Genomic DNA, 13,528 nt, shown 5'->3' on the forward strand with positions numbered 1-13,528 from the left:
CCACCCCGCAGCAGCAACCACGCATATCCAACAACCAATACACCACCAAAACTCCTCTAATCACCATCACCCAGAACCACCGTTAGCCACCAATTAAAGCCGACACAGCAGCGGCCAAAAATCGCAGCAACCCATGTCCAATTGAGCCTCAAATTGAAGACCCTTCAGAGCGGGCACACACTCAACCGAAGAGGCCGCTCCATTTCATTCATTTACACCAATTCCTGGCAGAAGGTGCGAGCGGCCGCTCCTAAGGGTGTTCGCGGCCGCTCCTATGGGTCATTCAAAATCACGTGATTTTCTCGTGATTCCTTAAACATTTTGAAATCCAACGGCTGAGATTGTGATTTGATTTTTGATGCTTGCGATGACGGCGATGATGCGTGTGATGGAGTTGATGGAAGATCGTAGAGCAGCAGAACGAAGTTGGAGATTTGGAGCTATTTTTTTTTACGGGTCTGATGACTTTGGGGGGGGGGGGGGGGTTTGATTTTATTTTCCATTTTGTTTTTTTTTCTTTTTGAAAACATTTTCCATTTTGTTTTTCTTTTCTTTATGTTTTATTATTTCCTTTCTTTTCTTTTATTTATTTTTCTCTTATTTTATTTATTTTTCTTTCTTTATTTAACTTGTATTATAAATACCCCTTTGGGATTATTTCCTCACAACTCTCAACAATTTATTCTACCCTAGATTAGTTTTAGAGGAGTTTAGTTCTTTTATTTTCTCTCTCTTAGGGTTAGATTAGGAGTTTCTCTCTCTAGTTTAGGAGTAGTTTAGAGAGAGAAAGCTTGGATTTTCATGGAGTTTTGAGAGGTTGAAGAAGCATTTTTGGTGGATTTTTCTTCTCATTTATTCAATGAGTCTTCCTAACTTTCTCTCACCTTTATTGCTTTCATTTATTATTGTTTTTGCTTATTTATTTGTTATTTTGAGTAGATTAATTAGTTTATTTGTTTAATCTTGTTTGTATTGTTATTTTATCTTGTTTTCCATGTCTTTCTTCATTATGTTAGCTTAGATTTTGTTCTAGGGAAATGGATGAAGGTTATGTTAATTAATTGAATGATTGATTGTGATTAGTATGGAGTTGTTTCTTGATTATTGTGTATGGATGATGCTTTTATGGATTAGGATCTTTCTAGCTAATTGATTCTATGTTCTTAATTGTGCTTTCAATCAATTGTGCGAGAGTGAGTTGGTTGAGGGTCTAAATTCTTCCATACCTTTGCTAGGCTAGTTGCACGAGAGTGAATTAGTTTAGTAGGATAATTAACATGCTTAATTGTGCGAGAGTGAGTTAAATTTGTTGATTGTTCCTAATCAAGGTCATTTTCATCTAATTGTATGATATTGTTGAATGTATTGATGTAATTGGATTCCACTTTCCCTAGTTTTAGTTATTCGCTCTTAGTAGTGTTTAGTTGAACCTCTCTTTACCTCACAAGCTTTCCTAGTAATCTAATTAGCACAAATTGATACACTTAGTCCTTTTGGGTTCGACCCTTTACTTACCCCTATACTCGTATTAGGGTAGTTTAGGTTTTATAAATTTCTAATTTGATTAGGGTTAGTAGACCAACGACACTATTAATCCCGCGATCATTACCCCCCTAAAAAAATGACGGAAACACGCATTCATGACTCTCTAGACATGGTCAAAGTGTGACATACATGTTACGTGTTTGCTTTATTAGTGAGTGCAAGTGACATGCTTTGACTCTTGTGTATGACCATGGGACTAAGTGCTTAGACTTAATTAAGGACTAAATATGGCTAAAGCTGTTTTGGTTGTTTTTGTCCCTCGGGAGAGTTATATCACAAAGATTGGTCCTGCGCGAGCTGTACCTGCAAAACAAACGGAGACTCCGGGTGGTAGGAGCTCCGCCTCCAACGATCAAGTTAGTAACTTGAAGGGAGAGAAAAAGGTGCAGAAATTTAGGAGGGTATCTGCTCGGATTCCAAGCTCAGATGTCTCTATCAAAGAGTTAGTGTGTAATAAATGGAAAAACGTGCCCTCTAAAAGAGGGGAATCTCCCTATTTATAGGGTCCTCGGGATTTGTGGCCCTAATTAGGTCATTGGTGTGGGCTGCGCCGCATTGCGACTTTCTCGGGATTTGGGCCGTGAAGGCCGCCTTTTATCCCATGTATCTGGAGTGCCACGTGTCAAGCAAGGATCGGTTCACTTTGGGCCATCCTAGGGCTGACACGTGTCATCCTCTAGTTGGACCATGTGGCGGGGTAAAATTACCCTAAACATTTGCCCCTCACAGATGTGACGTGGCACGCCACGTGGCGTCTGTGACACACGCCACGCTCCGGTTGGTGGTAATTTTACCGCAAAAAAGTAACTGTTCACCTTCTGAGTAAATTACGGGAATGCCCCCGAATTTACCCTCTATGTATAGCCGTTTACCCCTCATAATTTTGTATGTTTACAAAAATTTTCGAGAGTGAAAACTTAGAGAGAGCAGTATCCTTTCGTCTGAGTCAAGCGTAAGCCCGAAAGTTCGTTCTCGCCTTACACAGCCGGTTCCGCCTACCTTCAGATATCAAATCTAAAGGTATGATCGATGATGGAAAGTAGGTCGTTATCTACCCTCCCCAACCGGTCAAACAAAATTTGTAAACACTTAACCAACCCTATACAAGTATATGGTAAGTCAAGGGTCAAATCCAAAGGAATGCTGAGCAAAAGTCTATTGTCTATGGTCAAGCTATCCTGAAGTCTATAGGTAGGGTTGTTAATTCTAAAGCTAGAACGAACACGGCAAATAAACTTTAAGAAATCAAATATGATAAGCACTAGGGCTTGGATCCACATGCATTCATAATGGAATTGGCTAATTGGGAGGTCAAATTGGCTAAGTCAAATAATGTGAGGGAAAATCAATCATGCAACCAATAGAGTATATCAAGCTATTCTCCTAGAGGTCTAACTAGCGTCAACTACGATAAACTCTAGCTAGGAAACATCACAAGACACCTCAATCGTGTAAATGCAAGCCACAAATCAATGGTCCGTATTAATGTGAACTTACATTGCAATCTAGTGCAACAATCAAAGTTGGCCAATCTTCAATTAATCACACACATGCACATGATTCATCAACCAAATTTAAACACACTATCAACTCCATCAATTATCCCCAATTAGCAATAATCCATTACTCATACATGCTTCACCATTGCTCTAGCAAGTAAACTACTCACTAATCATGGTAATTAAGATCAAAACACAACTAATCAACACATTCATCATGATCATATTAAGAAATCTAAAATCAATACAAAAATCAATAAAACTTCAATCAAACATCAATCGAACCCAAACAATTAACAAGCATATGAAATACAAACGAAATCAAGTGAAATCAAACTATATATTGAATCAAAGAAGAGTAATCCTTACAATACTTGATCAAAGATCAATTGGAATTAAGAAATCTTGAATCCTCAACAATTTACTATGAATTTCTCTCTCTACAAAACTAGAGTTTCTCTCTCTAAAAATATGATTAAAAGTTCTTCAACTAAATCTAATTGAATTCTTTAATCATTCTCTCTCTAAAAATAGAAAGAAAGACTATATATAGCGAAGATACAAAAGAAAAGTCGGTTAGATCGTTCAAAAATAGACCTCGGGAGGCGCGGGCGCACGGAGAAGGGTACGGAATAGAGCACCCAGGTAGGTGCGGCCGCACCACCCTAGTGCGCGGCCGCACCCTGGTCGTCTAGGTGATGGTCATGAACACCAAGGTATGCAGTCTTGAAATGAGTATTTTGGTGGGTTTGTGGCAAAGATGACGCCCGCACCGCATACGTGCACCGGTCTCTAGACTTGCCCCTTGAGTTCCTTCCAACTTGAAGCTCCAATGGCTAACACAGGGCATCCAACATGATGAGAAATGTAGGAGGGAAGCTCGGGAATCTTTGGAAACTCGATCACAACCTAAAAACAAACGAAAACAAACAAATAAAAGAGAAAAAGAACGAATAAACAAAGAAATGCACAAAATAAAGAAACTAACTACGAAAAGCATAAACTAACAAAATAAAGAGCGAAACTAAGAAAAACTAAGGAAAAGAGCTACAAAATGAAATGAAATCATCCTAAAAGAGATCAAATGAGTGCCATAAATGACACTCATCAAATTCCCCCAGCTAAACTTTTGCTCGTCCTCGAGCAAAACAAAGCAAGAAAGAATAAGGATGAAAAACTTATTAAAAAGGAAAAAGAAAGACTCAAGATGGGAATGTACACTAAGACTAACTTTCGTAGGAATCACGGTTTTTTTTAGCTACAACAATCCCTTTAAACCCCAAAGTCGTCTTTCCCTAAGGTTGTAACGTGAGGCATAAAGGGTGAAGGTAGGCTAAAATTTAAAATTTGGCGGTTTTCCTAAAAAGTGAAGCAAAAGGGTGATCAATCCTTAACAGCACGATCAAGAAATCACCAAACAAAAACAACTCCCCCAAGATTATTTGAAGCTATACTCACAAGAAATATATATAAAAAGCATAAATGCTTCTCCCCCAAGCTAAAATGAAGCATTGTCAAACTATATATTTAATCAAAGAAGAGTAATCCTTACAATACTTGATCAAAGATCAATTGGAATTAAGAAATCTTGAATCATCAACAATTTACTATGAATTTCTCTCTCTACAAAACTAGAGTTTCTCTCTCTAAAAATATGATTAAAAGTTCTTCAACTAAATCTAATTGAATTCTTTAATCATTCTCTCTCTAAAAATAGAAAGAAAGACTATATATAGCAAAGATACAAAAGAAAAGTCGGTTAGGTCGTTCAAAAATAGACCTCGGGAGGCGCGGGCGCACGGAGAAGGGTACGGAATAAAGCACCCAGGTAGGTGCGGCCGCACCTAGCAGGTGCGCGGCCGCACCCTGGTCGTGCGCGCCCGCACCTGGCAGGGTCTCTATACAACTCTTCTTTGTCCTAGCTCAACCTCGTGCACATGTCTAGGTGATGGTCATGAACACCAAGGTATGCAGTCTTGAAATGAGTATTTTGGTGGGTTTGTGGCAAAGATGACGCCTGCACCGCATACGTGCACCGGTCTCTAGACTTTCCCCTTGAGTTCCTTCCAATTTGAAGCTCTAAAAGCTAACTCAGGGCATCCAACATGATGAGAAATGTAGGAGGGAAGCTCGATAATCTTTGGAAACTCGATCACAACCTAAAAACAAACGAAAACAAACAAATAAAAGAGAAAAACAACGAATAAACAATGAAATGCATAAAATAAAGAAACTAACCACGAAAAGCACAAACTAACGAAATAAAGTGAAAAATTAAGGAAAAGAGCTACAAAATGAAATGAAAATCATCCTAAAAGAGATCAAATGAGTTCCATAAATGACACTCATCAAGGTACCGTCTCTGTCTCTCTAAGCTCTTTTCATTTTACACCGCTTGTACATATTTCTTGCAATAAATGGATGCACCACCAACACACACGGCACATCTTAGGTTAGAGTCCAGCCGGTCACTAGGGACGGCTGAGTCTAGGACTGGGAGTGACGTCTCGGGGTGTTGGGACCACCCTTTTGCTTGGATTTCGACCATTTACGTGTCTATGCTGGACAAATGGGTCGGACAATGCAAAGGGCCCCAGATCCAGAATATAGGAACGAGGGCTCAAGCGGCCAAACGCCTGAGGGAGAAACGTCTGGTCGGGAAAACCAGACGGTTTTGGAGAGATCCCCTCCGCATGCCCCTTCTACTCCAGCGGATTCCTTCTTGGAGGAATGCGACCAAGGCGGCGATGAAGCCGTATCTGCACCCTTCTCACAAAATGAGGAGGAATCTGGGAGCGACAGCTCCGCCTCCAGCTCTGAGAGTAGTGACGACCTCTTGTCACCGCTTGTAGATTGCGAGGAGGAGGAGAGGAAGAATTGGAAAGAGAAGGAAGATCCCTTCAAAATCCACGTCTCTGCCAGAGACAGAAAGCACATGGAAGACAACTTGGAGAAGTTTAAACTTATGCACCCGTTAGGAGACGGGTAAAAAATTAGAGTGCCGCCTGAGGACGGTGAAAGGAATGGTGTCCTTCGAACAAGTGTATTATTCTGATAGCGGGTTCAGAATTATTAGAAAGCTAATATATTCAGCAAGGTCAAGTGATCGGAATGCCTGGGTGGAGGCCGCTTCCGATCAGTAATATTAATATAATTAATGTTTCTGTCTGATCCTAACTTCTCCAAGAACTCGGACTTGAGGTTGTGATACTCCTATCGGCAAGCCGAGAACCTACACAATGAGAAGAAGTTAGCTAACCCCGGGGTGATCCGGGGATAACCACTCCGATGATTAAGTCAGAAAGTGTTTGAGAAAAGAAGATAAGTAAGAGAGAGAAAGTAGAGAAAGAGAGAGTGAGAGAGTAATTAATGCCCTCAATAATGAGGTCTTACCTACTATTTATAATAGTTTACCTTGACAGGTGGCTCTCATCCATGCAGAGCCTTTTGTTCCAAGTGTTGAGCTTCTGTTGCCACGTGTTGAATTTCGGCAGGCCGACATGTCTTCTTTCTGCAACATATCAGCATCTTCTTATAATTATTAAAACCTGGTCGTGTGTTTTCACAAGATATCGATCATGCCCAGATATCATCCCATACAATTAGCCCCCCAAGTGAGGACGTATGATTATTCATCATCGTGCTCAGTTTATAAGAGTAACAAGCTGATCCTAACGAAACAAACTTTGGGTTCCACATCTCATTCTCCAGACTTTTCCTTATGCTGTAAATTTTATTGTAGCAACGTTTCTTGTACTCTGTCAAGTACTGCTTACTAACAAAGTTTTATTACTGATCTTGCGATCTTGGCGTTGTCACAATTCATTTTACTTGCTTGACTTGTATATAGACAAATTAGCTTGTATATATATATATATATATATATATATATATATATATATATATATATATATATATATATATATATATATATATATATATATATATATATATATATATATATTTAAGCCCTATATTCTTTTGCTGAGAAGTTTTATATTTGCCTGCTATATTTAGTACTATTTACTATTACCTATGTAAGAGGACAATTTTTGTGCCGTAACGCCATGTATTGCATTATTTGTATAAACTCCGTCTTCCTCCCCAAGTGACCTTGTGTGCCGATAGCAGACAAGGTCCACTTGCTATAAAATACTTGGGAGCGAAAAACTCCGTTTTCCTCCCCAAGTGACCTTGTGTGCCGATAGCAGACAAGGTCCACTTGCTATAAAATATTTGGGAGTGAAAAACTCCGTTTTCCTCCCCAAGTGACCTTGTGTGCCGATAGCAGACAAGGTCTACTTGCTATAAAATACTTGGGAGCGAAAAACTCCGTCTTCCTCCCCTAGTGACCTTGTGTGCCGATAGTAGACAAGGTCCACTTGCTATAAAATACTTGGGAGCGAAAAACTCCGTTTTCCTCCCCAAGTGACCTTGTGTGCCGATAGCAGACAAGGTCTACTTGCTATAAAATTGAAGTGTAACCGTTTTTTTTTTTTGTTTTTTGAAGCGGGAAAATTAACACACGTGTCACAAATCCTGTCGTTGCTTTTTGAAATTGATTGTTGATTCAGGCCCGTTGGATTTCTGAACCGCCTTTCATTTCAACTAACTCTTCAGTTTTTCTTTTTAGATCAAAAATTCCGTCGTTTTTTTTATCACACTTTCATCCTCTTCCAAATTTTTCTCAATCGCAATTGCTCTCCAACAAAAGTGCATTTAACGGATTCTTCCTAATTTCGGTGTACGCTTCTCAGTGTATTCAGCGCACTTTATCAGCCTCGAGCTGCTGCCCGTGAAGCCGCTGAGGCCGCTAAGGCAGCTGAATCCAGCAAAAGACCTGGGCAAGGTCAGGTTGTAAGTTCTTCCGAAGAAGAACCTACGGATGATATCCCTGCAAACCCCATGGAAGGTCCGTCATCTCCAGTGCACGATTCAGCTGTCAACTCGGTTTTAGGAGATGACGAGACTCAAGAAGACAGTGTCAACAATGAGAGTAGGGACGACATTGTCTACTTGACGGCTGAAGTTATTCAGGAAGAGAATCTGGATGAGGGCTATAATTCCGAGACCGACGGAGCTGAATTCCGTCAACCTATTACCCTTGCCAAAGATGGAAAAGTGGCCAAGGCAAAGATAAGCGATGACTTTAGGAAAACGACAATTGAGAAAGATTACTGCCATCGTGCTAAGAAATTCTTCAACTTACCTGACGGGTATAAGCTGTCGGTTCCCCCATCTGGAGCCTCGGTGTTAGATTGCCCAGCAGGTTCTGTGGCCGTTTACATGAAGCATTTAGACTTCGGCCTCCGTTTTCCTCTGCACCCCTTTGTGGCAAAAATTTTAAAAGCCTGGAACGTCTGTTTAGTTCAGGTTACTCCTCCTACTATCCGGGCCGTTATTGCTACCATCTGGGTCATGTTATATCAAAACTATCCCCTAACCCTTAACGCTTTTAGGCGACTGATTACTTTGAAAAGAGACGGTCAGTCGGATGGGTGGTGGTCTTTGTATACTCAACCTCGCAAATACACCGTCCACCCAAAACTGACAAGTTGTAAGGGATGACAAGTGAGGTTCTTCTTCATGTCGGTTCTTGAGGATTATCCTCTAAGAAGAACCTTTTTCCGACCTCATCCCCGTTTTGACTCAATCCCTGAGAGGGATCTTGGGAAACATGAAGAGAGAGCCGTTAATCATTTTGACGTCTCTGAGTTTGATGAAGGTGACGGCAAGGTCCGTATTGTTCCTACGGTGTGGGTGCCGAATGTAAGTTACATTCTGGGCAACGCGCCGTTATCACATGTCGGTCTGTGTTGGACTGACGATTATGGTACTGCTTATCGAATTTCTCTTCCTTCTTTTTCTTTCCTCTTTGTTGTGTTTTTTTTTTTTAAGATTATGTACATCTAACTGATTGAACTTACATTCCTTGTTCCCAGGTATTGACAAGTTGGACAACAAACAACTCGGCCTATCTTCTGACGGGAAAAGGGTTATCAGGCGCTGCCCCAAAGCTTCTAGCCCCTACGATACCCTTGCTTCCATTTGCGGCCGTGCTCCGGCTATCAGTGCTAAAAGAAGAGCTGAGATCATGGCTGATGATAACGCCATGAAAAGAAAGTTAACACCTCTAGCCAATCGGCGAGGTGGAATTGTGATCTCCAGCCCTAGGCAACCTGAAGGGCGCGCCGAGAAGAAAAAAGATCAATCGGCGTCCGAGAAGACCCCGACTGCCGACAAAGCTAAAAGCCCTGAGGCTGTTGTGAAGAAGATTATTCAGGGTGTTGAGATCGAAGATCTCACTTCTGCTGAATCCCCTCGTCAACCACAGGCAACCACCATAATTGCTCCTACAACGATTGGGTCAGATTCCAGCATCCCAGCCCTGACTTATCGGTCCAATCAATGGATTGAACGTGTCTCTGGAAGGTTTCCAGATGAAGTTTTGAAGGGGTTCGCCGTCCCTCATGGCCATTCCGGTGACCGGTGGCAACCTGTTATGGATGTCGGCCGGAATGAATCTATGATAACTGACGACCCAATGCAAGGTGGGAATCTCGGTTATCGGCTCTTGAGCAACCTGACGCTGCCGATGGACAGACCTGCTGGTCCAATCAGCCCCCTTGCTGCTGCTCATATGCATAACATGATGAAGGTATATATATTATTATTATTTTTTTTATATTTTTATGTTGCGTTCTCGGTTTCCCTATTTTTACGATATACCTATTTTTGTAGGCCGTCATGTCTGGCACAGAGCTGGTTGAGATGTATCGTTACTATCAGGAGAAACATCATCAAGCCTCCGCCAGCGAAAGTGCCATGCAGGAAGTCATCAAAAATGCTGAAAAAGCTTTGGATGACTTGAAGAAAATAAAAGAGAAGGACGACAAAGAGATGTCGGAGCTAAAGATCAAGGCGGGGAGGGTCGCCAACCTCGAGCTAGAGGTGCAGAGTTTAAAGACTCAGATCACTGAGAAAAATAAGGCCATTGAGCGGCTTCCCTCAATTGAAAAAGATCTTCAGGATGCCAGAGTTAAAATTAAGAGCCTTGAAGAAAAGGTTCAAAAAATGGAAGCCGACAAACCTGGTATCCGCCGGAGAGCGGTTGGCCGTTATCTAGCCTCCGACGAGTTCTGCTCCAAACTCCAAGATCGTTTTGATGGAGGTTGGACTGTTGCTCAGAGATGTATTGCCCACGCCGCCGGTTGGAAAAAGGACGATTGGGCAAAAGTTGAAAAGGCTTTCGGCGAGGAAGCCTACAAGATCCCTTCCGGCTTTGAGGCGCAGCAATTTTCTGACGAGTACTTGTATAACCTGGCGCCAACTGCTGATGACGACCCCAACAACCCCAGCATTTTGGATTCCCCAGTGCCTGAGAATGCACAATCCTGAAGGGGCGGGCAGTCATCACCGACATCCTCTTGTGGGTCTTGTATCATAGGGCCTTACCAGCTGTAACTCTTTTATTGTCTTTTGTATGTATGAACATGTTTTTTGACAATGCTGTCTTATCGGCATATACCCCTTTTTTGTGGTGATGCCTGTCGATTGTCAATTTTATCTGCTGTGTAAACTTATTTTTGTTTTCGTTGTCTGCCAACTATCCACAAATTTCTACACTTTTTATCATAACTGTGTTGTTCTCTGCTTATCATTTTATAATCTGCTCCTACTTACAATGTTATGATAACTATATTGCCTTGCTATTTCAGCATATATAAAAGAACTTGCAAGAAATAAAAGTTTACCTGATAGTTTATCTGAAGTCCGACAACTTCCCATTGAAAACTTCTTAAAAAATCAGCTTTTGAAGATATCTGATTTCAAGACCTCGGCTTTGGAAGACATAAGATCTTTACCAAACTTGCATTAAAATTTACCAAAGTATGACAGATATCATTACGTATCATTAAAATTTACCAAAGTATGACAGATATCATTACGTATTAAAAATTACCAACGTACGATGGATACCTATAAATACCATACCACTCCCTGCTCCCCTCAGTGTACATAGCTCGTTCTAGATCTATGTATACTGAGTCATAACCGGTTGTTGGTGGTTCAGATTATAACATCGGTCACCTACTGCTTTGTTGTTTCAGCCAGTTAGGTACCCTCTCGGCGATCACATTCTGAGCTACGCCTCATATCGGCGTATAACCGAATTGATTTGGCCGATATTATACTTTGAACCAGCAACCTCATGAGTTAATGTACACAACTGATCAGGTTGTATAGCCGTTAACTTCATGGAAGCAGTTTTGAGCTGTCCGTCCCATTTAACGATGTTCTGTTAAATGGAGGATGCCTATTTCAATGCACATTGTCTGAATATTTCTTCATTCATCACCGATATCGTTCTTGATATCAGCTTCAAATAAAAATTGCTTATTACACATAGTATTTCTTCAATACAGCTGAGTTCCATACATTTTTTAGAGGTGTCCCATCCGGAGTTTCTAGGTAAAACGACCCTTGGATGACGATATCTCTTACTCGATAAGGACCCTCCCAACTTGCAGTCAGCTTCCCATCTTCGTTGCCCTTACCAGTTGCTGTTTTTCTTCGTAGTACCAGATCTCCCACCTTTAACGGCCGATGAGATACCCTTCTGTTGTATGCTCTGGACATTCTTTCTTTAAACGCAGCTGACTTAACTGCTGCTTTCTCTCTTAGCTCTGGCAGGAAATCTAATTGTTGTCGTAAGAGTAGATCATTTTGGTCTTCACAGTAATGCTGAACCCTAAATGTCGGAAATCCGACTTCTACTGGTATGACTGCTTCTGTCCCAAAAACCAAGTTATAAGGTGATTCACCTGTGGCTTCCCTTATTGTTGTCCTGTTTGCCCACAATATCTCTGGTATCAAATCTGCCCATAAACCCTTTGCATCTTCAATCTTCTTTTTTATTGCTGTTATGTTTTGCTTATTTGCTGCTTCCGCTTGGCCGTTAGACTGTGGATGGCATACTGCTGCATAAGCAAACTTCACCTTATACATCATTAAGAGATCTTTGACTGGCTTACAGTCAAATTGGGTTCCATGATCAAAAACCATTGCCATCGGCAACCCAAACCTCGTGAAGATATTTTTCCATATAAACTTTTTTACCTCCGATGCCGTTATCTTCGTTACTGGTTCTGCCTCTATCCACTTGGTAAAGTAATCAATTCCCACTATCAGATATTTTCTTCCACCTGTGGCCGATGGGAACGGGCCTACTATATCCATCCCCCATTGGGCAAAAGGGATTGGGTTCAATATCGGAGTTAGATCATTTGGGGGTAAGTTGATAACTGGGGCAAACTTTTGACACTTCTCACATTTTTTAACATAAGCCACTGCATCTGTGTTCATTGTCGGCCAGTAGTATCCCCTTCTCATTGCCTCCCTGGACAAGGCTCTTGCTCCTAGGTGGTTACCACAGCTTCCCTCGTGTAATTCTTCTATCAACCTTGCTGATTCAAAATCCGTTATGCACCTTTGCAACGGCAGTGAAAACCCCCTTTTGTATAATTGGCCCTGGTACATAACGAACCACGCACTATCCTTCCGTAACCTTTTCAGCTCCCCTTTATCTGTTGGCCCTACACCATGAACGATGTATGCCGGTATTTTATCATACCGCTGATCCCCCACTTCAACACAACAGACATCTGCCGACATCTCATCTATGCTTCTCTGCTTTAAAATCTCAACCATAACTGTTCTTTCCAAGTCATTGAAGCTTAAACTTCCCAACCTTGCCAGTGCATCTGCTTGGGCATTTTTCAATCTCGGAACCAATTTGATCTCAAAGTACTGCAATTGCGCCGCTAACTGCTTCACCTTCTCCAAATACTTCACCATTGTCGGCTCTCGAGTCTCATACTCCCCACTAAATTGACTTGATACCAGTTGGGAATCAGTTGTCAAAACTAGCCGTTTTGCTTCTGCTTGACAACTGCATTCCGGCTATCGCAGCTTCATATTCGGCCTCATTATTTGTTGCATTGAACTTAAATTTCATGGCGTATTCAAACATTTTTCCATCTGGAGCCGTTAACACAATTCCAGCCCCTGCCCCTGTTGCTGTGGCTGATCCATCAACTGATACCTGCCATGTTCCCAACTCCTCTTCTTCATCTGTGTATGTGGTTTCAACAATAAAATCTGATAATGCTTGAGCCTTAATTGACGTTCTAGGCTTGTAACTTATTTCATACTCCGACAACTCAACTGCCCGTGCCAGTAATCTACCTGATGTATCCATTTTGCGCAATGATTTCTCTAAGGGATGATTGGTGAGAACTTCTATCGAATGCGCATCAAAATAAGGCCTTAACTTCCGGGCTGCCACTATTACTGCCAACGCCATTTTTTCTATCACTGGATATCTGCGCTCTGCCGCATTCAAAATATGACTGACAAAGTAAATCGGCTGTTGTTGTTTCCTCCTTTCCACTAACAAAACGGCTGCCACTGTTTTTGGCGAC

The 13,528-nt window shown here is 41.4% G+C and overlaps 1 protein-coding gene across 1 annotated transcript; it reads right to left on the reverse strand.

Annotated features, from left to right (window-relative positions):
- Positions 1-11,444: 11,444 nt before the first annotated feature.
- LOC145594095 (uncharacterized) lies at positions 11,445-12,902 on the reverse strand. Its single transcript, XM_081650431.1, has 2 exons — positions 12,130-12,902; positions 11,445-11,892 (listed from the first exon to the last, which is right to left on the reverse strand). Exons 1-2 carry the CDS (start codon positions 12,900-12,902, stop codon positions 11,445-11,447), a joined length of 1,221 nt encoding a protein of 406 aa, XP_081506557.1.
- Between the last annotated feature and the right edge of the window lie 626 nt (positions 12,903-13,528).

This window comes from Chenopodium album, chromosome 19 (genome assembly GCF_948465745.1).
Source record: "Chenopodium album chromosome 19, dcCheAlbu1.1, whole genome shotgun sequence".
In the NCBI taxonomy this organism is placed as follows: Eukaryota; Viridiplantae; Streptophyta; class Magnoliopsida; order Caryophyllales; family Amaranthaceae; genus Chenopodium; species Chenopodium album.

Bases quoted from the DNA above. Each gene is read 5' to 3' on its own strand.
- LOC145594095 (XM_081650431.1), bottom strand. From the start codon at position 12,902: ATGGTGAAGTATTTGGAGAAGGTGAAGCAGTTAGCGGCGCAATTGCAG. The intron at 11,893-12,129 runs GTTTGGGTTGCC...GTGGGCAAACAG, and splicing joins TGGAAAAATATCTTCACGAG to GACAACAATAAGGGAAGCCA.